The sequence below is a fragment of the Heptranchias perlo genome, chromosome 7 (genome assembly GCF_035084215.1).
Source record: "Heptranchias perlo isolate sHepPer1 chromosome 7, sHepPer1.hap1, whole genome shotgun sequence".
Lineage (NCBI taxonomy): Eukaryota > Metazoa > Chordata > Chondrichthyes > Hexanchiformes > Hexanchidae > Heptranchias > Heptranchias perlo.
Genome location: NC_090331.1, coordinates 31,050,777 through 31,076,340, shown reverse-complemented (window position 1 = coordinate 31,076,340; position 25,564 = coordinate 31,050,777). Strand labels below are relative to the sequence as shown.

Below are 25,564 nucleotides of genomic sequence, written 5' to 3'. Positions count from 1 at the left end.
TGATCTCAGATGATTAGGCTTGTACCCTATCCCCACCACGAAATGGACAAATTTTGGCAAAGGGCCATTGTAAAGCCAATGAAATTACATATTAGATTTTTTCACAGTTGAGTAACATTCAAATTGTTAATTGAAAGATTGATTCAAACTATGAAGTTGTATTTTCTTGCTGTTCGATAGGTTCTTCTCTCTCTTCTTCCCCCGCCCAACTGCCACTTATCACAGCGATCAGATCTAACTACGGCATTTTAATTTACTGAAACTTTTCTTCCTATCAGGAGCCAGCACCAATGACAGAAGATATATTAGAAGAACAGTCGGAGGTATTAGCTAAATTAGGGACGTCAGCTGAAGGAGCACATCTACGTGCTAGAATGCAGAGTGCCTGTTTGCTGTCAGACATGGAGTCCTTTAAGGTAAAATACCGTAATTTGTTCTGTCATTTGTTGGAGTGAAAACAGTTGGATAATGTTCTTATGCCTGTGGTACATTCAGGATTGTATAGCATCACAGAAAAAGTTGTGTATCTATGGTATAATTTCCTTTTGAGGTTTGATATCCTAAATAAGATACATTATTTTATAAGGTCGAATTGTGTGGGAACAGAGCTGCAATATCATCACCTGTTCAAAATGCACTGTAAGATCAAATGGTGTGCACATGATTGGGTAATGTACACTATTAAGAGATTTCTTGACTGCACATTATAGTTGTGTACACTATGCAGAGAGTTTGGTTATGTAAGCTTGAGTAGTTCACTTATATTTCTAAATAAAGTACATTTACTTAAAGCAATGTTATGCATTTGAGTCTGGGTAACTCCAAGCATGTGCATACAATGCAGAGGTAACTGCAGAAGTTGCAGAGCAAGCGAGGGACCTGGGGCTCATTGTGGATAAAACATTGAAGGTTTCGAAGCAGAGGCAAATTACTTGAGGGCTGCTTGTGCTAATATAACTGTACAACAGTTTGTGTTAGTAACCCTTTGGAGAGAAGGGTAGGGGATAAAAGCAAAAATGGGTTGACTCTTGTTGTACAGGTTTATATTAAGTCATTTTTCTTCAATAAATAAAATATTATTTGCAGAGTGATGACAACTATATCTTGGAGGAAATAATGGAACTTTACAGTGAAAAATAATTTTGTGACCCAGTTGATTTGTTTCTTAGGCTGCTAACCCTGGCTGTAGTCTGGAAGATTTTGTGAGGTGGTACTCTCCACGTGACTATATTGAGGAAGAATTCACAGATGAAGCAGGTGACAAGGTTCTCAGGGGAGAGTTAAGTGCCAGAATGAAAATCCCTGGTAATATGTGGGTGGAAGCATGGGAAACGGCAAAGCCAATTCCTGCTCGACGACAGAGACGTCTCTTTGATGACACAAGGGAGGCTGAAAAGGTATGACTGACTAAATAGTTACATTCATAAGGGGAATCAAAAAAGATTAGAAAGGCTGAGAGGAGGTATGAAGAAAGGCTGCAGGGCACATAAAGGGAAATAGTAAAGTATCTAAGACACTTGAAAAGTAAAATAATAAAGACTAGAGAGAATTAGAGATGAGAAAGGAAATCTTCTCATGAAGGCATAGCAAGCATAATAAATGAGTACTTCGCTTCAGTTTACACGAGTATGATATTGGAAATGGAAAGGTACAAGAGGAGGAGCTGGAATAATTAGATAGGATAACAATAGTTATGGAGGGAGTGCTGAAAAAGTTGTTGGAATTCAAAGTGGAAAAGGCACTGGGGCATGTCATCCTGTATCGTGCAATGCTGAGGGAAGTCAGAATGGAAATAATAACTCTCACAACAATCCTTCAAACATCCTTGGATATGGAAGTTATGCCAAAGGATCATAAAGCAAAAAGCATAAACCGAGTAACTATAACCTAATATTGGAAGTAGGAAAGCTTCGAGAGCAGTGTTGTCCAATACTTTAGCTGCTAGTCACATGTAGCTAATTAGGAATCCAGATGTAGCTAATTGCATTTCTGATCAGTAAATAAAAAAGTGAGTAATAGACATTGTTATTAGGCATGTGATCTCAATCTTGCGTGCACAGCGTGTACTTTATACTTTTTGTGCGTTTGTTGGTAAAGTGGTAAGAGGAAAAGTAGAGTGCGAATGTTTTTTGATAGTTGTGAGTCCTTGACTTTAGTTACTGATGGTGGTAGATGTTTGTTAAGTAAATATATACGTGAAGTACATTTAACTGATCCTACAAGGGGGCAAGCAACCTTGGACCTGGTCCTGTGTAATGAGCCAGGATTAATTAATAATGTCCTAGTTAAGGATCCCCTTGGAATGAGTGTCCATAACATGGTTACATTCCATATCCAATTAGAGGGTGAGAAGGTTGGTTCTCAAACAAGCGTACTGAGCTTGAATAAAGGAGACTATGATGGTATGAGAGCGGAATTGATTAAAGTGGACTGGGAAAATAGATTAAAGGGTAAGACGGTACATGAGCAGTGGTGTTCATTCAAGGAGTTATTTTACAACTTTCAAAACATATATATTCCACTGAGGAAAAAAGGGTGTAAAAGAAATGACAGCCATCTGTGGCTAAGTAAAGAAATTAAGGATAGTATCCAACTAAAAACAAGGACATATATGGTAGCCAAACTTAGTGGGAGGATAGAAGATTGGGAAGTCTTCAAAAGACAGCAAAAAGTAACTAAAGGATTGATTAAGAAAGGGAAGATAGATTATGAAAATAAATTAGCAAAAAATATAAAAACAGATAGCAAGAGTTTCTACAGTTATATAAAAAGAAAAAGGGTGGCTAAGGCAAACATAGGTCCCTTAGAGGATGAGACCGGGAAATTAATGGTGGGAAACATGGAGATGGCAAAAATGCTGAACAAATATTTTGTTTCAGACTTTACGGTAGAGGACACTAAGAATATCCCAACACTGGACAAACAGGGGGCTCTAGGGGGGGAGGAGCTAAATACAATTAAAATCACTAAGGAATTGGTACTCAGTAAATTAATGGGACTCAAGGTGGATAAATCCCCTGGACCTGATGGCTTACATCCTAGGGTCTTGAGGGAAGTGGCAGTAGGGATTGTGGATGCTTTGGTAATAATTTTCCAAAATTCTCTGGACTCGGCAAAGGTCCCAGCAGATTGGAAAACTGCTAATGTAACACCCTTATTTAAAAAGGGTAGTAGGCAGAAGGCTGGAAATTATAGACCAGTTAGCCTAACATCTGTGATGGGTAAAAATTTTGGAGTCTATTATTAAGGAGACAGTAGCAGAACATTTGGATAAACATAATTTATTAGGACAAAGTCAGCATGGCTTTACGAAGGGGAAGTCATGTCTGACAAATTTGCTTGAGTTCTTTGAGGACATAACGTACAGGGTGGATAAAGGGGAACCAGTGGACGTAGTGTATTTAGACTTCCAGAAGGCATTCGACAAGGTGCCACATAAAAGATTATTGCTGAAGATAAAGAATCACTGGATTGGGGGTAATATTCTGGCATGGGTGGAGGATTGGTTATCTAACAGGAAGCAGAGAGTTGGGATAATCGGTTCATTCTCGGACTGGCAACCAGTGGCCAGTGGTGTTCCGCAGGGGTCAGTGCTGGGTCCCCAACTCTTTACAATCTATATTAACGATTTGGAGGAGGGGACCAAGTGTAACATATCAAAGTTTGCAGATGATACAAAGATGGGAGGGAAAGTGGAGAGTGAGGAGGACATAAAAAACCTACAGGGGGATATAGACAGGCTGGGTGAGTGGGCAGAGATTTGGCAGATGCAATACAATATTGGAAAATGTGAGGTTATGCACTTTGGCAGGAAAAATCGGAGAGCAAGTTATTATCTTAATGGCGAGAAACTGGAAAGTACTGCAGTACAAAGGGATCCGGGGGTCCTAGTGCAAGAAAATCAAAAAGTTAGTATGCAGGTGCAGCAGGTGATCAAGAAGGCCAACGGAATGTTGGCTTTTATTGCTCGGGGGATAGAATATAAAAACAGGGAGGTATTGCTGCAGTTATATAAGGTATTGGTGAGACCGCACCTGGAATACTGCGTACAGTTTTGGTGTCCATACTTAAGAAAAGACATACTTGCTCTCGAGGCAGTACAAAGAAGGTTCACTCGGTTAATCCCAGGGATGAGGGGGCGGACATATGAGGAGAGGTTGAGTAGATTGGGACTCTACTCATTGGAGTTCAGAAGAATGAGAGGCGATCTTATTGAAACATATAAGATTGTGAAGGGGCTTGATCGGGTGGATGCGGTAAGGATGTTCCCAAGGATGGGTGAAACTAGAACTCGGGGGCATAATCTTAGAATAAGGGGCTGCTCTTTCAAAACTGAGATGAGGAGAAACTTCTTCACTCAGAGGGTAGTAGGTCTGTGGAATTTGCTGCCCCAGGAAGCTGTGGAAGCTACATCATTAAATAAATTTATAACAGAAATAGACAGTTTCCTAGAAGTAAAGGGAATTAGGGGTTACGGGGAGCGGGCAGGAAATTGGACATGAATTTAGATTTGAGGTTAGGATCAGATCAGCCATGATCTTATTGAATGGCGGAGCAGGCTCGAGGGGCCGATTGGCCTACTCCTGCTCCTATTTCTTATATTCTTATGTTCTTAACTGTATTGTGTGAATATATGTAAGACATTTTCTACTAAAATTAGTGCATATGGCTAAACTGGTATCGTCGTAGGCACTCCTGTGGCTAGTTAGCAATTTTTATTGGACAGCGCTTGTAGAGGGTATAATATGGGATTAATTTAAAAATCCGTTAGTAAGACATGGGTTAATTAAGGGCAGCCAGCACGGATTTGACATGGCAATTTTTGCCTGACAAATTTAATAGAATCCTTTGAAGAAATAATGGAGTGTATTGATAAAGGAAATACAGTGGATGATATATCTATGGATTTTCAAAAGTCATTTGATAAACGCCACATTGGAGGTTTGTTGATATAAGTACGGCGCATAGAATTAAAGGGAATGTGACAGTATGGTTAAAAACATTGACTACAGGACAGAAAAGATAGTGGTGGTTAATGGAAGTTTGATGTAAACAGTGGTTTCCCCCAGGTAGGGAAGCACAATATCAAAATTTACAGACAACAGAAAAATAGGGAGCATGATTAATTGTGAAGGGTACGTTTAATGACTTCAGGAGGGCATAGGTTGCTAAACTGAACAGACTGATGTCAGATGAAATTTGATGCAGAAGAAGAACAAGGAAAGGAAATTTACACTAAATGCAACAACAACTTGCATTTATATGGCACCTTTTAACATAGTAAAATGTCCCAAGGGGCTTCAGAGGAGCATTATCAAACAAAATTTGACACCGAGACACATACGGAGATATCAGGACAGATGACTAAAAGCTTGGTCAGAGTTAAGTTTTAAGAAGCGTTTTAAAGGAGTAGGTTCAGCGAGGGAATTCCAAAGCTTAAGGCCTAGGCGGCTGAAGGCACGGCTGCCAAAGTTGGATGCGCAAGAGGCCGGAATTGTAGGATCGCAGAGATTTTGGGCATTGCAGGGCTGGAAGAGGTTACAGAGATAGGGAGGGATGAGGCCATGGAGAGATTTGAAAACAAGGATGAGAATTTTTAAAATAGTACAACTTTAAAAGTAGAAAAATAGAGCGACTTAGTTCATATACACAGATCTTTGAAAGTGGGAGCACAAGTTGATAAAGCTGTGCGGGGGAATGCATATGGGATCCTAAGTTTTATAAATAGGGTCATAAAGCACAAAATCAAAGAGACAATGTTAAACCTATACAAATCACTAGTTAGGCTGCAGTTAAAATATAGTGCCCAGTTTTGAGTGTCCTACTTTAGGAAGTCCATGGAGAAAGTACAGAAGAGATTTACTAAAAGGATACTAGGCTTTATGAGAAGAGTCTGGAGAAACTGGACCAATTTTCATTAGATAAGAGAAGATTTCATAGAGGTACTTAAAATTATTAAGAACGAGGGATTTTGATATGGTAAATAGGGAAAAACTATTTCCACTGGTTGGTGAGTTGGTAACTAGAGGGGACATTTTTAAAATCATTACCAAAAAAATGAGGGAAGAGCTTAGGAGAATTCTTTTTACCCAGAGAGTTGTTGGCATATGGAGGGCTAGAAATTCGGCTGTGTAGTGCCCGTTTTTCAGACTCTATGTGGCCACCTGAGGTCCCAAAATAGTGTCCGGAATGCGCGCGCACGCTTCCAGCATGACGTGCGCCAGATGCCATCTTAAAGGGGTTCGCGCAGGCGCAGATTAGAAATGCCGGCAGCATGTAAAGTAGGGAGAATATGCATTAAATCAGTGTGCAACGCTGATTTAAAGGGATAGATACCATTTTGGCACTCAATGCTCCAGCCAACGCACTGTCTTAACCACAACCAGCTGAACATGTCTTATTTGGTTTGGAGGAATTCCCACCAGCGCTATTTAAAGGGACCATGCAGGATTTACAGGTTAGTCACTGGATTATTGCTTCTGGCTGCTAATGCATTTGTACCTGTTTTTGGAGGTCTCCTATACTGGAGTACTAGGACAAGGGGACATTGCCTAACATTTAGAGCCAGGACTTGCAGGAGTGAAGTTAGGAAATGCTTCCGCAAGCAAAGGGTGGTAGAAGTTTGGAACGCTCTTCTGCAAACGGCAGTTGATGCTATCTCAGTTGTTCATTTTAAATCTGGGACTGATAGAGTTCTGTTAACCAAAGATATTAATGGATATGGGGCTAAGGCGGGTATATGGAGTTAGGTCACGGATCAGCCATGATCTCATTGAATGGCGGAATAGGCTTGTGGGGCTAAATGCCATTGCCACTTGCTGCCTCCTATTATCCTGCAAGAAAGCGAGAAGTGTGTTGGTGAGTGTCCTGCAGGATGTCTGGGTGATGTGCCTGTCATGGTTGAATAGCTGCCAGTGTGTGTGACCTGAGAGTTGTGGGTGTGCGGTTTGCAACAGTGGTTATGTGTGAGCGTGAGAGGAAGCATCTGATTGGAAGAGTTGAGTACTGATTGAAAGAGTTTGTTGCTGTGTGGTTGATGGGGAGGTATAGTTCGTGGAACAGCGGATGCGGCTACTGGTGCATTTGGTAGGAGATGCCACTTGACAGTTGACCTCATCTTGACCGCTCGTGTCAAAGCATTGAACTTCTTCCTGCACTGCATCCATGTTCGTGATGCAATGCGCCTGGCATTGACTTCGTCCCCTACTGCCTCTTGAGCATATGTCTGGAGGGCCTCTTGCCCCCATGCGGATATAGGATGCCCCTCCTTCTGTCCACCTCTTTCACTAAGGCCTCTAGTGCATCAGCAGAGAACCTTGGTGCACGCTCTATAACAGGCCTGGTACAAACTCAAGTCGGCAGATTGGTGAGGTCTGGCGTGCAGATTGGAGGATGTGAGATTTAGCAGTGCACAACCTTTATTCAATGTTTCAACATAACTCATCAGTTTGTAAACATAGAGACAAGTGCTTCATCTGCATTTTACATGTGGGATGTCCGATCTCCGTTCAGACTCTGTGCGGACCCGTATCTTATATTTCGCACATAAGAGGTGCGAACAACACTCTCGATATCTGGGCACCCCTGCTGGTGAGAAGTGCGAAGCTGGTGAGAACATCGCAGCTAGGCCTGACTGCCGTGCCTCAATCAGCTAAGTGAGGAAGCAGCACGAATCTCACATGCTGCCTGCATTGGAACTACCTGACGCGGGTTAATCACGCACCATGACGCCTGCACCCGGATTTGGGGGTTAACCAATTTAACCCCGGAATGTCCTACCAGAAACCGTGTTGGAAGCAGTATCCATATTGGCGTTTGAAAGAAAAGTAGATGAATATTTGTAAAGAAATAATTAAAGGGATAGGGCAAGAATGTGAATAGGTCTTTTAGAGACCTGGTGCAGGTATAATTGCCTGAATAATAGCCTCTTATGTTGTAAAATTCAATGATTCTGTGGCATAGTATTTGACTTGCCTTGGCAAGACACAGGATTCCACACAAATGTAAGAGGGTTTTATCAAATCACACTCGAATGGTATATTTGAGGGGTCAAGAACGAGGGGCCATCGATACAAGATTAAATGTAAGAGATTTAGAACAGAGAGCACGATAAACTTCTTCACACAGTGTTGAGAGGCTGTGAAATTCAGTTCTAGGGTTAGTGGTTGAGGCTGAAACTATGTCAACATGCAAAGTTGGATTGTAGGTAAAAATGATTAGAACTATTTGCTCATGTGGAGGGTAAACGGCAACAGACAGGTTAGGCTAAATGGCTTGTTTCCATGTTGTAACTTTGATGTATTTCTATGTACTTCCTGGGCTAGAGAAATAATTTTTGAAACTATACTAAAGTACAGTAGAAAAGTTTTTAACATGCTGAATTGCTGTTTAAGATTTTAAAATGTATTGATCTTTACAAGGAAATTGATATTGTTTAAGGTTTTTAGTGTATGTGGGGGAGAGGAGGTATAATTTACAAGTACAAGTCAAGCAATAAGATAAAGTAATGTATAATGCAATTTTATAAGGTTTTACTGATGGACTTTAAGCCATATTTTAAATTTTATTTATCTGCGGAATTAGACTTATACACTTGTGATAATGGGACATTTGCTTTCTCTCAGGTTCTTCATTATTTAGTTGGCTTGAAACCTGCAGATTTGACGAGGCATTTACTACCATGCATCATGCACGCTGCACTGCTGAAGGTTAAAGAAGAAGGTAAAACAGCTTTGAAAAATTATACAACAAACACAGTATTAACAGCTTTAAGTACTTGTAATTGTTTTTGATTGAAAAGTTTCAGAATTCCATAGAATTCAGATCTAATGAGAACTGATTAAATCTTAATTAGTAGTTTATTAGGTTTTTAAAATAACCTAGTTTCTGGTCTCCATGCATGTCATGGATTGCTTTATCTTTGTTTAAACGTCACCACTTTCAGCAAACTTACCTCTGAAGGTAATGAAACTAAAGAAATGCAGGTCATTGGTGTGGAGTTGGTGCTTTTTTTTTATGGGGGAAGGCATGGCAAAAAAAGGTCTGGGTACTTTGTAAGTTGACTGTAGACCAGGGTATTTTTCATCATGGCTTTAATTTTGTTTGAATTTGCAAACTAGACATACTTTTGATACAGCTAAATATTTTAGTTGAGTAAACAAAGCAAGGATTTCGTAGCAATAGATGTCAAACCATGATAGGTGAGTTACACATCAAATATAGTAAGGTTCACAAAGAATCTTTTATGATTCTAAAGTTCCTAATTTATACAATGTTCAGTAAATCTGGGAAAATGGTGTTTGTTTTGATATTTCACCAATATGTGATATCAAAACTGGATGTAATTTACAGTATAATGAAAATAACCTTTTTTGAATTATTGGGCCAATAAATGCCATTATCACAATATTTTCTCTCTCTATCCACTATGGGAATGAAGTTGCCAAATTCCTTTGCTGGTATGGACATAAATATGCTGATGTTCTCCTTGAAATAAATTCATTAGTTCGAATTGAATTGAACAGTGATGACTCATCCAGAATAGAAAACTTGCTAATGATTTGAAAAAGCAACATAATGAGCCCAAGGTCCCACAGGCCACGAATAGGGCATGCCATTCCATATTTTACTAGCATGGGTCTTGTTTGTGTTCTTCAGGGAGGGGAAAGAGAAGAGGATGGGTTTTAAAATAAATTGTAACATGTAATTGTAGGTTACTGTACTATACTTTTCCAAATACCCCTTTGTTGCTTTGCTAATTCTGCAAGTATAAAATTATATATTCAGCAGAAGAGAAACTGTTGGCATGCTAAATGTGATATGAGAAGGAACTGATGTACATTTCCATGGAGTGCATGAGAGGATGGGTCTCTGCACAGTAGGGAGCAATATAAAGACTTGGTTTGTGAATGTGTGAAGGAGGGAGAACAAACATCACAGGCATAGCAACTAGATTGGACAGAGATTTCCACCTTAAGGTGGAAGGATGGTTACACTGGAACTTTGATAGAGTGAGGAATATACTATGATAATGGAAGATATTTGATTATTGAGGATTTAAAATAGATCAATATTCAAATCAGGGGAAAAAGAAACAGACTATAAGTCATGTTTTCATTTCTAATAGAGAATCAATTTAGTTATGTAATAAAATTTCACTGGTATCTGCATAGTCTCAAGGTATAACATATTTCTTGGTTATTGACCGTCTTCCATAAAATAAACCAAATGACTTGAACCTTTGTGTATTTCTCCTAAAGGTTAAATATTTTTTGCTTTACAGAAATTGTCTAACTCCACATGCTTTCAGCTTTTAGTTTTAATGGTGCTACTAATTTATTTACCACCTTCAACAGAATCTCTGGAAGATATCCCCTCTGTAAGAAAAATAATTCAGCAGATCATTACTCATGCTAACAAACTTCTAAGATATTCAAACCCTGACATCAAAAAATTGGAGGTAAGTTTTGCTGACATTATTTCTTAAAAGATTTACAAATGGGCAAAAGAGCCCTACAGAAAACAGGGAAACATAACTATATGAATTTCTTTCTAGGAAATAATTAGTCAGATAATAGCTTCAGAAGCCATTATTGCAAGATCTCGATCACTTCAAGCCAAATTTGGAATTAAAAAATGTGAAAAGGAAGATGAACGTGAAGAATTGGAAAGGTAAAATATGTGTTAAATTGGTTTATTTCCTTATTAGTAACTGATTTATTTTGATTTACTTACCAATTTTGTTAGTTTGATAAATCTGAAATGGACAGAGAATAAACTTGTGCAGAATTTGAGGCTGCACTAGATCAATGGAGTGTAATTTAAATAACATTTGAAGAAAGATTGAATAATTCCAAAAACATAAACAGAAGTTTTTTACCACAGTGCAAGTGTAGAAAAGATCTATGAGAAGTGATATGGTCATGTAAGTATGTAACACAACATTTCTGGGTCTGTTCCCCATTTTATATCAAAGCTCTATCATCACTAGCTTGTTAATAGTTGTTTTCTAATGCGTAGGTGACCACTATAATTGCCCATTGCTCAGTTAATTGTACTTTTACATTACTGAGCTATAAAGGATGCCATAGTTTAATTTTCTGTCAAATGGCAGTAGCCCAAAATGTCGATTTTATGTGGTCCGTACAAATTTACAACCACAGACAAGTTTATAAAACTCCAAAGTTGTTTTTTTGACATAAGTAAAACAAGTTAGCTGATCAATCTAATTAACCTTTTTAAATACTGGATAGATTTCAACATGAAAATTAAATTGGTTTGTTCTGAGACTGCTGTAAATATTTTGTGACACAATAGTGTTCTACTTTATAATGCTGAACATTAAGGCAGAATTATTAAAAGTATATTGGGTTTCAAACAGCATTACTGCTTTGATTTCTAAAATGTTTTCCTGTCTATAAGGATTTATGGGCTGACAAGCAGGATAAGCAATCTGATCCAGGGTACTAAAATGACCCAGGGGAGCTGGGCTGGTGGTATTCTCCTCCACCTTCCCCAGGTTCCTGTGGGCAGGCAAGTGGCCTCTGCTTGGCACCTTACCCTGATGGTATTGCAGAAATAGGAACTTATGGGGAACTGCAGGCGAGATTCTTTGTCACATCAAGTTTAGGCTCTTTACTACATCAGGAAAGCCCCCTCTTGGGTGCAATCTACAGTGATATTTTTGTTTTCATTTACCAGTGGGAATGAAATAGAAGCATTGGGCTCGATTTTCGCACCCGCGATCGGGTGCGTTTGTGGCGGGGGGGCTGCGAAAATCGGGGATTCCCGGGGCGGGAGCCCGGCTCCAACCCTCCCCACTGACGCGCTCACATGCATGCGCAGCCCCCGTATGTGGGACTCCCGCCGGCAATTAAAGCCGGCGGGGTGCCACTTAAAGTACTTGAACAGGTACTTCAGGTTGTTTACAGACCTGATTGACCTGTTATTTTAGCAGGGATGGGATTTTGCAACTGACTGAGACTGTTTCCCGTACTGGGGTAAACACTCCCAGTTCAAATAGACGTGTTGCAGCCATTAGCCTGTGGCAGCTGCAAATGTCCATTTGACGGGTGGGGGGGAGACCCTCACTCATTGCAGAAGACCACTCTGTCACTTTGGACAAAGTTTGGCTTCCACCACCCTCCTCCTAACAACAAAATTCACCAATTTGCACACTTACCCCGGTGTCCAGACACATTTACCTATCTTGCGGAGCCCCTTCAGATGTACATCTTCCGGATGGGGGCCGCCGTAGCTGCAGTCATGACCTCCTCGGAGGGCGAACAGCATCACCAGCCTCACCGGCCATGCCGTCTACCTCTGACACGTGGAGCTCCACAACACAGTGCTGTGACACATCCACCTGCACAGCAGGAGGGAGGGCAACCGCAGAGAGATGCGTCGCAGAGGGTGCTACCCTCGCCACAGGGTCCACAGACCGAGGCTCAGCTTCCTGGACCTCTCTGAGCAGCAGTGCACACGGAGGCTCAGAGTTACTCGACATGTAGTCGTACACATCTGCAGCCTCCTTTATGCCGACTGGCCCGAGCACTATCTTCTTACCTGTTGCTGTCAAAGTCACCACTGCCCTCAACAACTTCTCCTCCGCATCCTTCCAGGATGCCACCGGGGACATCGCCAACGTCTCTCAGACGTCTGCACAAAAGAGCCCTGCAAATACACATACACCCACTCTGCAGTGACACAATGAGTGGCATCAGTTGTGGGTCTTCATTGTGATCCTTAGGAAAGGGCATTATTGCACAAACCAGACAAGATTCGCAAAGACATTGCAGTGGTGGTGCCAATATAATATGTAATGTGAGTTGGTCAGAAATTAAATATAAGTAAAAACCATGACAAACCCTCAAACACCCTTGTGCATCCCCTTCATGCTCACGACACGTTTGCCTTATGCTTCCGACTGCACGTATGTGATGCATGCCCTGTGGCTGCAGCACAAATAGTGGCAGGTTGAGTGAGGCTGACTGTGAAAGAGACGCATGAGAGGGTGAGTATGAGATAGAACCATGAGATTGTATGAGGATTGGGTTGAGTGGTAGTGGCGGGATGAGTACTGGCGAGGTGAGTAAGTGCAGATACGATGACAATTAGGTTTGAGTGGGTGTGAGGGGTGATGTGACAGAGTAGTGTTGGCAGTGCAGAAGGAGATGTGGGGTGGCGGGCGGTGATGTGGCAGACGGAGTGTAGGGGAATGAGTAAGTGTACTCACTTTGGCTGACCTACTTGGGTCATTGCAGCGCCTCCTGCACTGTATGCAGATGGGCGATATGTTGGTGATGCAGGTGACCTCCTCTGCCACCTCGAGCCAGGCCGCCTTGGTGGCAGAGGCAGGCCGCTTCCCGCCCGCCCGCCGGGGGGAAGATCTCTGTCCTCCTGTTCCCCCCCCCCACCCCTCTCCTCACCCCATCCAATAAGAGCTGGAGTGAGGCATCATTAACCTGGGAGCAGCCTTCCCCCTGGGCTGCTCCATGCTGTTATTTTTCCTATTTCTTTCAGCATCAGTCAGTGGAGGACTGTCCCTTTAAATAGGGCTCCTCCAGCTGACAGACCTTACTGCGCGTGCGCAGTCCGCCCGCCGCGCAGCTTAGCAGCGGGGAACCCGGCAGAACAGGTAAGTGGATCCAATCAGCCTGTGATTGCGTGCGGAGCAGACTGATTTCATTGGGCGCGTTACCCATACGCCCAATCTACCCCCCGCCGCCATGGTAATATCGGGCCCATTGTCAGAGGTTGATGTTAAATTCTAAATTAGGATATCACAATTTTAACTTTGTTAGAAAAATGTATTATATATCAAAAAAAATTTTGATTAGATTGTGATCTTTTGCCTTGGAAGTATGGAATGTTGATGCAGCACTAACTGAAAGTATTAAATGTGTTCCAAGATACCCTGTTGTCTTACATGATTAAAAACTTAAAATTTGATGTTTCTACCAGGCTTATACAAACTTAGTTTTGGAACTTATCTAAAATTGAACTGAAATCTTGGGTATGCTATTAGGTATTCAGAAGATTGACATGTCAGGAAACTTTATGATTCACTGTTTTAATTTTTTAAATTAGGTTTGTGAGCTATCTTTTAGAACAGCCAGAAGTACCAGTCATTGGAGCAGGACGAGGGCCTACAGGAAGCATTATTTACAAACTATTTGTGAATGCACAGAGGGTGAGGACAAATTGTGAAATTGAATTTGTCAATACTTGGATTTGATTCTGACATTGTTTTGATGAATGATATTTAAAAAGTGGGGCAAAACACTTGCCAAAGAAATGGTATGCAATACAGTTTTTTTCATTCAGTTCATCTTCTGTTAATGACATTGTGCAAGGAAATTTGCAAATGAACACAATAAAAATTGAGGTGAAAGCGTTACTTTATTAAAATAAGATAACTAAGAGGATATATTGTTTTACATTGGCAGGCAAATTACCACAGGTTCCAATTCAATCACACATTCAGGCAGGGACCTAAGGTAAATAGACAACTTGTTGAACAATAATATTAAAGGAATAATCAGCAGTGTGAAACTGTTAATACTCTATATTGGTAATATACTCTTGTAAATGTGCCATACAGGCAGGTAAAACACAGGCAGAGAATATAGCAAACTTAAGAAGCTAATCAACCTTGCATCATGTTTTTTTTTATTCGTTCATTGGATATGGGCGTCGCTGGCAAGGCCAGCATTTATTGCGCATCCCTGATTGCCCTTGAGAAGGTGGTGGTGAGCTGCCGCCTTGAACCGCTGCAGTCCATGTGGTGAAGGTTCTCCCACAGTGCTGTTAGGTAGGGAGTTCCAGGATTTTGACCCAGCGACGATGAAGGAACGGCGATATATTTCCAAGTCGGGATGGTGTGTGACTTGGAGGGTAACGTGCAGGTGGTGTTGTTCCAATGTGCTTGCTGCCCTTGTCCTTCTAGGTGGTAGAGGTCATGGGTTTGGGAGGTGCTGTTGAAGAAGCCTTGGTGAGTTGCTGCAGTGCATCCTGTAGATGGTACACACTGCAGCCACTGTGCGCTGGTGGTGGTGGGAGTGAATGTTGAGTGGTGGATGGGGTGCCAATCAAGCGGGCTGCTTTGTCATGGATGGTGTCGAGCTTCTTAAGTGTTGTTGGAGCTGCACTCATCCAAGCAAGTGGAGAGTATTCCATCACACTCCTGACTTGTGCCTTGTAGATGGTGGAAGGGCTTTGGGGAGTCAGGAGGTGAGTTGCTCACCGCAGAATACCCAGCCTCTGAACTGCTCTTGTAGCCAGAGTATTTATATGGCTGGTCCAGTTACGTTTCTGGTCAATGGTGACCCCCAGGATGTTGATGGTGGGGGATTCGGCGATGGTAATGCCGTTGAATGTCAAGGGGAGGTGGTTAGATTCTCTCTTGTTGGCGATTGTCATTGCCTGGCACTTGTCTGGCGCGAATGTTACTTGCCACTTATCAGCCCAAGCCTGGATGTTGTCCAGATCTTGCTGCATGCGGGCACGGACTGCTTCATTATCTGAGGGGTTGCGAATGGAATTGAACACTGCAATTATCAGCGAACACCCCTGTTTCTGACCTTATGATGGAGGGAAGGTTATTGATGAAGCAGCTGAAGATGGTTGGGCCCAGGACACTGCCCTGAAGAACTCTTGCAACAATGGCTGAGATGATTAGCCTCCAAAAACCACTACCATCTTCTTTTGTGCTAGGTATGACTCCAGCCACTGGAGAGTTTTCCCCCTGATTCCCATTGACTTCAATTTTACTAGGGCTCCTTGGTGCCACACTCGGTCAAATGCTGCCTTGATGTCAAGGGCAGTCATTCTCACCTCACCTCTGGAAATCAGCTCTTTTGACCATGTTTGGACCAAGGCTGTAATGAGGTCTGGAGCCGAGTGGTCCTGGTGGAACCCAAACTGAGCATCGGTGAGCAGGTTATTGGTGAATAAGTGTCACTTGATAGCACTGTCGACGACACGATCCATCACTTTGCTGATGATTGAGAGTAGACTGATGGGGCAGTAATTGGCCGGATTGGATTTGTCCTGCTTTTTGTGGACAGGACATACTTGGGCAATTTTCGACGTTTTCGGGTAGATGCCAGCGTTGTAGCTGTACTGGAACAGTTTGGTTAGAGGCGCGGCTAGTTCTGGAGCACAAATCTTCAGCACTACATCCAGGATTTTGTTGGGGCACAAAGACTTTGTTGTATCCAGTGCACTCAGCCGTTTCTTGATATCATGTGGAGTGAATCAAATTGGCTGAAGACTGGCTTCTATGATGGTGGGGATATCGGGAGGAGGCTGAGATGGATCATCTGCTCGGCACTTCTGGCTGAAGATGGTTTCAAACGCTTCAGCCTTGTCTTTTGCACTCACGTGCTGGACTCTGCCATCATTGAGGATGGGGATATTTACAGAGCCTCCTCCTCCCGTTAATTGTTTAATTGTCCACCACCATTCATGAGTGGATGTGGCAGGACTGCAGAGCCTTGATCTGATCCATTGGTTGTGGCATCGCTTAGCTCTGTCTATTGCATGTTGCTTCCGCTGTTTAGCATGCATGTAGTCCTGTGTTGTATTATTGGATCTTCTGCTCCTTGCTGAACAGTCAGTAGTTCCATACAGTTCAAAGTAACTATTTTTAATTGAGAGGAACCGAAGTTCCAGCTACTTTTGGAAAGGGGCAGAGTGTAATTCACAGGGTTGGTTAATCAAGTGACTGGTATGTCAGCATTATGTAGATTAAGAATTAGAGCAAGTATTCTGCATTCGTCTTCAAATACAGAAGTATTTAGAATCTGTTGAAATCAGGCCTGCAACCAATGTTGCTGCTATTTCTGCTTTTCATGGTTAAGCTGGTATTCTTTTGGGCATCACTCTATTCTGTTTTCTTTATGCATTGCAACAATAAATCCAGCTTATAACATCACCCAATGATCACAACTATACACTGACTATAATGTGCACGTACAGTATCTGTAGCTGCCAATACATTATACAGTGGAGCACGTTTAAATGAATAGGCCATTTAGTCTCAAAAAAATTATAGTGGCAAGTGAGAGCCAATGGCAGCAGTGGAACAAACGCAGGGCAGGATAAGTGCACAAGACCATCACAGTTGAATGATTAGCTGTTCAGTGAACTGTAACAATGAAAACTGCCCCACTTATTTAAAACAGCATTGGCAAAGTGTGAAGTTAAATCAGCAAATTGCTTGAGAGTAGACAAGGTAAGTGAATATTTTTGGCTGGTTAATAGCCTGTTCACTTAAATGTGCTCCACTGTATAACCTATTGGCATCTACAGAAATTGTAAATGAACACTGTAGTCAGTATTGAAGATGATATTCAGAATTGGATTTATTGCTATAATATTTAAAGCTAGTTTTGGCATTTAGTAACTGTGTGTACGGTGGCACTTCATTTATGGTGCTAAGATAAATTTTAGGGATTAGGCATTTCTTTCCCCCTCATCAAACTCAAAAAAAACAGCAAGTAGTACAAACTCTTATCACATCTCTTCAGATTAAGGCAGATGGTACACTCACATGTAAACTTTAAACTAAGATGGTAAGTTCCCAAATGCCCAGTTACTGTAAAATTTCATCATCAGATAAGAAATATTATTTATATAGAAGTGTTCAAAATCATGAAGGATTTAGATAAAGTAAATAAAGAGCAACTCTTCCCATTGGCGGAAGAGTCGAGAAACAGAGGACACAAATTTAAGGTGATTGGCAAAAGAACCAAAAGCGATATGAGGAAAAACTTCTTTACGCAGTTATAATCTGGAATGTGCTGCCTGAAAGGGCGGTGGGAGCAGATTCAATCATGGCTTTCAAAAAGGAATTGGATAACTACTCGAAGGAAAAAAAATTGCAGGCCTACGGGGGAATGGAACTAACTGGATTGCTGTTACAAAGAGCCGGCATGGGCTCGATGGGCTGAATGGCCTCCTTCTGTGTTGCAACCATTCTGTGATTTTATATGCTTATTTTGGAAGATTGACATCTTAGTGCTTAGGAAAATGATACGCTGCTCAGGCTTTTTTCTTGCAGTTTGTGGTGCTAGCTGAGTCCCTTGACATACTCATTGCTTTATAACATACTTCTAGCTATTGATTATGTATATGTAATAAATACTGATTAATAGCATGTCTAAATAGTGATCATTGCAGTTTTTTATGTCTAATGGGTATGGTTTCGTGTCTTTTTAAACAGGAATTATTTTTTTTAACCTTTGTTTGACCCCTTATTAACCATCTGACTTGACTTTCCTTTCTTCATCATTGTGTTTCTCTCCTAATACTACTTTTCTCTCACCCCTTCTCAAGCTGGCTGAATCTACTGAAGAGGTAACAACCAGCCCTACTCCTCCATTACCCTTCATGTCATGCCTCATGTAGATGCAGTTTTTTTTAGGGGAATGCATAAATGGCAGCCATCTAGCATAAAATGCATTTTGGTTTCTCTGACTTTTGTTTTTATGTTTAAATACAAGATTGTTTATTTTTTAATATGGCTCATCTGTTTTAACAGACCAGACTACTCTCAAAGAATGTCACTAGTATTATGAAAAGTGTTTCTTCCCAAGTATATTAATTTACATATTTCAAAATATAGAAATGACAGCATTCATATTGTAATCTGATTACCTTTTTTTATTGGAATTAACAATGTTCACCGAATACAATTCTGTTTTAGATCAAGGGGGCAAGCCATACTAGATTTAGTAATGAGTAATGAACCAGATTTAGTTAACGGCTTAACTGTACGCGAACATCTATCCAATAGCAATCATAACATGATCGAGTTCAATGTAGTGTTTGAAAGGGAAAAAAGTGAGTCAGCTGCTAAGATTCTAGACTTGGGTAAGGCCGACTTCAATGGGATGAGACAGAGACTGTCCACAGTAAACTGGGCAAATCTGTTAATGGGTAAAACGACTATCACATTTAACGTGATACAGAATCGGTTTATACCCCTGAGGGACAAGAACTCTACTTGCCAAAAAAAACAGCCATGGACAACTAAAGAGGTAAGGGACAGTATAAGACATAAGGAAAGGGCATACAAAAAGGCAAAAAATGGCGCAGATCCTGGCGAATGGGAAAGATACAAAGATCAACAAAGGGTCTCAAAACAGATAGTAAGCTACAAAAAGAGAGTATGAAAAGAAACTTGCAAAGGATATCAAAACCAATACGAAGAACTTTTATAGTTACATTAGGAAAAAGAGGGTGGTCAGGAGCAGTTTTGGCACCTTAAAAACTGAAAGTGGAGATATTGTCATTGACAATGGGGAAACGGCGGACATGTTAAACGATTACTTTGCATCAGTATTTACAGTAGAAAAAGAGGATAGCATGCCGGAAATTCCAAGAAAACTAATACTGAATCGGGGACAGGGACTCAATAAAATTAATATAAGTAAAGCAACAGTAATGAGGAAATTAATAGCACTAAGGAGTGACAAATCCCCAGGACCAGATGGTTTCCATCCCAGGGTTTTAAAGGAAGTAGGTGAGCACATTGCAGATGCCCTAAGATCTTTCAAAGTTCTCTAGATTCAGGAACTGTCCCTCTAGATTGTAAAATTGCACATGTCACTCCGCTTTTTAAGAAAGGAGAGAGAGGGAAACCATGGAATTATAGACCAGTTAGCCTAACATCTGTTGTGGGGAAAATGCTGGAGTCTATAATTAAGGATAGGGTGACTGGACACCAAGAATTTTCAGTTAATCAGAGAGAGCCAGCATGGATTTGTGAAAGGTAGGTCGTGCCTGACAAACCTGATTGAATTTTTTGAAGAGGTGACTAAAGTAGTGGACAAGGGAATGTCAATGGATGTTATTTATATGGACTTCCAGAAGGCATTTGATAAGGTCCCACATAAGAGACTGTTAGCTAAGATAGAAGCCTATGGAATCGAGGGAAAAGTACGGACTTGGTTAGGAAGTTGGCTGAGCGAAAGGCAACAGAGCGTAGGGATAATGGGTAGGTACTCACATTGGCAGGATGTGACTAGTGGAGTCCCGCAGGGATCTGTCTTGGGGACTCAATTATTCACAATATTTATTAACGACTTAGATGAAGGCATAGAAAGTCTCATATCTAAGTTTGCCAATGACACAAAGATTGGTGGCATTGTAAGCAGTGTAGATGAAAACATAAAATTACAAAGCGATATTGATAGATTAGGTGAATGGGCAAAACTGTGGCAAATGGAATTCAATGGAGACAAATGTGAGGTCATCCACTTTGGATCAAAAAAGGATAGAACAGGGTACTTTCTAAATGGTAAAAAGTTAAAAACAGTGGATGTCCAAAGGGACCTAGAGGTTCAGGTACATAGATCATTGAAGTGTCATGAACAGGTGCAGAAAATAATCAATAAGGCTAATGGAATGCTGGCCTTTATATCTTGAGGACTGGAGTACAAGGGGGCAGAGGTTATGCTGCAGCTATACAAAACCCTGGTTAGACCGCACCTGGAGTACTGTGAGCAGTTCTGGGCACCGCATCTTTGGAAGGACATATTGGCCTTGGAGGGAGTGCAGCGTAGGTTTACTAGAATGATACCTGGACTTCAAGGGTTAAGTTACGAGAAGAGATTACACAAATTGGGGTTGTATTCTCTGGAGTTTCGAAGGTTGAGGGGTGATCTGATCGAAGTTTATAAGATATTAAGGGGAACAGATAGGGTGGATAGAGAGAAACTATTTCCACTGGTTGGGGATTCTCGGAGTTGGGGGCACAGTCTAAAAATTAGAGCCAGACCTTTCAGGAGCGAGATTAGAAAACATTTCTACACACAAAGGGTTGTAGAAGTTTGGAACTCTCTTCCGCAAACGGCAATTGATACTAGCTCAATTGCTAAATTTAAATCTGAGATAGATACCTTTGATTGCCTAAAAGCTATTAAGGGATATGGGCCAAAGGTGGGTATATGGAGTTAGATCACAGATCAGCCATGATCTTATCAAATGGCAGAGCAGGCACGAGGGGCTGAATGGCCTACTCCTGTTCCTATGTGCCTATGTTCCTATCATAAGTAGCATTTGAACTTGTTTAAAATGTACATTCAAATTGCAGTAAAAAATATATATTTTTTAAAAATGCAAATTAATAAACTTGTAATCTGGTATCTTTTTCCTAAAGATATTGAAGAAAGTAATTCATCTATTAAACCTAGGGCCTATTCAACCATTTTTTTTTAAAAGTGTATTTACCAATATCACTTTCAGCATCTACATGTTTGGCCAATTTCATTTCCAGCTTCCACATGAAATTCCATACATACAATTAGATTGTTTTGTCTCATCAAAAACTTATTTTGCATAACTAGTAACTGAAGTATAACCACTAGTCAGCCATTATAATTGGTATAAAAAATAACTTCTGTTTTCAAGGCTGCTACTCTGACTCCGATTGATGACGAACCTGGAAAGCCAGTTTCTTCTGAGGAGCACAGGTCAAGCTCAGGAGCAGTCTCAGAATTTCCCCCTCCAACTGGACGTGAAATAATTCTCCGGACAACTGTACCTCGCCCTGCACCGTACTCCAAATCTTTACCACAACGCATGTACTGTGTTCTGTTAAAAGATGAATTCCGTTTGGCTGGCGCATTTTCATCAGACACATCGTTCTTCTAAGATTGGGATAATTGATGATTTAACTCATTAAAAAAAAAACTATACAAAAATATTTTAATGTCATTCCTACGTTTTGTCACACACTTGAGTAAACTTAATAAATGAATATATTTGTGCTGTAACTGTTAAATGTCTTAAGCCCAATCCAAAATGCTACTCTATGTTTTTTCATAACAAATATAGTGCATGTACATGTAGAAAATGGGCAGTGGTCCTGGTAATATATTCCATGATTGATAATATTGGGTAAAAGTGCAATTAATGGTTATGAACTTCAATTTCAGCACTAATGTTTAAAGACAGTGAAAATAGCGTAGTTGTAGCATGAAACTATCCAAATGTAAAATGTTATGACTTCTGGAAAATGGAACTAGTCAGTGCATATTGAATTTTTGACATATTCATTACATCTGTTATTGTCTTGTGCAGGACAGCACTTTGCCAACAAAACTATTACAACAGCCCTGGAAAGAGTTTGGAACTGTCACAAAAAATGTTTGCCTGTAACATGTACTTCACATCATAAAGACTTTTCTGATTGTGGATGCTTTTGAAGGATATTATTGCATCAATAAAACATAAATCACATACTTCAATACTCCTATTGTGAACTGGTGAAATTTTGCTTGAAAGGAAGCTCAATAATTATTAGCAAAGATGTTACTTTAATAGAATATTTACAGATTTAGCCACTACACAATATTAATATGTAATAGAACTGTTGCTTGTTGCTGTAACAATTCAATCCAGCATCAATGTAAGTATTTACAATGTTTACAAGTAGCTCACATTTTTAAGTATAAGGTGTGCCTGGGAAAAATACATATTTGTAAATGCTTAATTTAGCTATTAGCTAGGGTCTAATTTTTATTTTGGGAACTTCAAAACTATAGCAATGAAAAGTACTTGCATTGGTTTGATTTATTTTTATTTGCAGTTCCCCTATCCATTCATATCTGGTTATTGACAGTCACATGATGTGTGTAAATTGAGCCAATCAGTCCAGACAAAATACTTCGCAACCACCTTACATTACTGTTAGTGACAAACAGGTATGATCCAATCAGTTTTGCCCCATGCAAAACCCAATGCTGTTCAAAATGTTATCCACGTTAAACCAGTCTCCAGGAAGCTCTGTTTTCTCTTGCATGTTAAATACTTACTTTTCTTAACTCTTGGGTTTTTGGTGTTCATATATGCCCCCTGTTGCATTTTGCCCAGTTAGTTTTTTTTCCCTCTGCTGCCAATACTTTTAATAATTCTTGGTTACTGCTGGTTTTGGTATCACACCTTACAAAGAAATTAGGGTGTATATTCTTTTTGGGGTTCTGAATGTGCTGCATAAATGACATCAAGAAACAGCTGAGTGCACTGGATACAGCAAAGGCTACGGGCCCCGACGACATCCCGGCTGTAGTGCTGAAGACTTGTGCTCCAGAACTAGCTGCGCCTCTTGCCAAGCTGTTCCAGTACAGCTAGAACACTGGCATCTATCCGACAAGGTGGAAAATTGCCCAAGTATGTCCTGTCCACAAAAAGCAGGACAAGTCCAATCCGGCCAATTACTGCCCGATCAGTCTACTCTCAATCATCAGCAAAGTGATGGATTGTGTCGTCGACAGTGCTACCAAGCTGCACTTACAATAACCTGCTCACCAAGGCCCAGTTTGGGTTCCGCCAGGACCACTCGGCTCCAGACCTCATTACAGCCTAGGTCCAAACATGGACAAAAGAGCTGAATTTCAGAGGTGTGGTGAGAGTGACTGCCCTCAACAGCAAGGCAGCATTTGACCGAGTGTGGCACCAAGGAGCCCTAGTAAAATTGAAGTCAATGGGAATCGGGAAAACTCTCCAGTGGCGGGAGTCTTACCTAGTGGTTGTTGGAGGCCAATCATCTCAGCCCCAGGACACTGCCACAGGAGTTCCTCAGGGCAGTGTTCTAGGCCCAACCATCTTTAGCTGCTTCATCAATGACCTTCCCTCCATCATAAGGTCAGAAGTGGGGATGTTTGCTGATGATTGAACAGAGTTCAGTTCCATTCGCAACCCTCAGATAATGAAGCAGTCCATGCCTGCATGCAGCAAGACCTGGACAACATCCAGGCTTGGGCTGATCAGTGGCATGTAACATTTGTGCTAGATAAGTGCCAGGCAATGACCATCTCCAACAAGAGACAGTCTAACCACCTCCCCTTGACATTCAACGGCATTAGCATTGCTGAATCCCCCACCATCAACATCCTGGAGGGTCACCATTGACCAGAAACTTAACTGGACCAGCCATATAGATACTGTGGCTACAAGAGCAGTTCAGAGGCTGGGTATTCTGTGGCGAGTGACTCACCTCCTGACTCCCCAAAGCCTTTCCACCATCTACAGGGCACAAGTCAGGACTGTGATGGAATATTGTCCACTTGCCTGGATGAGTGCATCTCCAACAACACTCAGAAAGCTCGATACCATCCAGGACAAAACAGCCCGCTTGATTGTCACCCCATCCACCACCTTAAACATTCACTCTCTACCACTGGTGCAACGTGGCTGCAGTGTGTACCATGCACTGCAGTACCTCCCAAACCTGCGACCTCTACCACCTAGAAAGACAAGGACAGCAGACACATGGGAACACCACTGCCTGCACATTCCCCACCAAGTCACACACCATCCTGACTTGGAAATATATTGCCGTTCCTTCATCATCGCTGGGTCAAAATCCTGGAACTCCCTACCTAATAGCACTGTGGGAGAACCTTCACCAGACGCACTGCAGCGGTTCAAGAAGGCGGCTCACTACCACCTTCTCGAGGGCAATTCGGATGGGCAATAAATGCTGGCCTTGAATTTTTAAAAAAGACAAAGGAAGAGGAGATTGTGAGGGTTCAACAAATGCAGGTGCCATGACACCTGAGACTTTTGCTGATCACTGATATTATGCTAGGATCTACACCTGCATATATCAAAGGAGTTCTCTCTGTCACCTGCAATTGACAAGATTGGCTGTAAGAGAAGCGCGCCATCTGCTGCACAATGATTTGCACACAATAATATGGATCAGGAACAGCTCATCCTACAGCAGTGAAAGTTACCACAGCATGAAGATTCCAGGGTGCCGCAGGAGACATCTACAGTGGGAAAACGTGGATCAGAAAAGTGACGACTGTCATGTTTGCAAGGAACAACACTTTTATCACATTTCCTGTGGAAAGGAGGCATTCAGCTGGAACCCTGCAGAGTCTCCATTGGCAGCGTTCCCTCAAGTTCAAAGAGCTGCACCTGATACGCTTGTGGGCAGCAAGGGTCTTTGAATCAACCCCATTGCTTTCATAAGATTTACAGTCAACCTACTGTTCAGGTAGTATCTGACCACAGGAACAGCATCTCAGTAACGTTATTCCCCTGAAGCTGCCATGGTGCCTTCATTGTTTGGTATTGTCAGAATCATACCTTTCAGCCAACGTCCCAGACTCTTCCATCACTATCCCTGAGTATGCCCTGTCCCACCGGCGGTATAGTGATATACAGTCATGAGGGAGTGGCCCTGGGAGTCCTCAACATTAACTTCGGGCCCCATGAAATCTCATGGCATCAGGTCAAACATGGGCAAGGAAACCTCCTGCTGTTTACCACCTACCGTCCTCCCTCAGCTGATTAATCAGTTCTCCTCCATGTTGAGCACCACTTGGAGGAAGCACTGAGGGTAGCAAGGGCACAGAATGTACTCTGGGTAGGGGACTTCAACGTCCATCAAAAAGAGTGGCTCGGTAGCACCACTACTGACCGAGCTGGCCGAGTCCTGAAGGACATAGCTGCCAGACTGGGCCTGTGGCAGGTGGTGAGCGAACCAACAGTGGGAAAAACCTACTTGACCTTATCTTCGCCAGTCTACCTGTCGCAGATGCATCTA

The 25,564-nt window shown here is 41.5% G+C and overlaps 1 protein-coding gene across 5 annotated transcripts in view; it reads left to right on the top strand.

Moving 5' to 3' along the window:
* Positions 1-22,258, top strand: part of rab3gap1 (RAB3 GTPase activating protein subunit 1) — a 94,033-nt gene extending 71,775 nt beyond the window's left edge. For 3 of the 5 annotated variants that reach the window (XM_067987245.1, XM_067987244.1, XM_067987249.1), the window contains 8 exons: positions 279-416; positions 1,170-1,397; positions 8,625-8,721; positions 10,356-10,459; positions 10,556-10,671; positions 14,089-14,191; positions 14,448-14,498; positions 21,418-22,258. In XM_067987245.1, coding sequence (XP_067843346.1) covers positions 279-416; positions 1,170-1,397; positions 8,625-8,721; positions 10,356-10,459; positions 10,556-10,671; positions 14,089-14,191; positions 14,448-14,498; positions 21,418-21,660 — 1,080 coding nt within the window. In that variant the 3' untranslated portion in view covers positions 21,661-22,258. The remainder of the gene's footprint in view (positions 1-278; positions 417-1,169; positions 1,398-8,624; positions 8,722-10,355; positions 10,460-10,555; positions 10,672-14,088; positions 14,192-14,447; positions 14,499-21,417) is intronic. The other 2 variants (XM_067987248.1, XM_067987246.1) reach the window with 1 other exon arrangement.
* Positions 22,259-25,564: the final 3,306 nt, after the last annotated feature.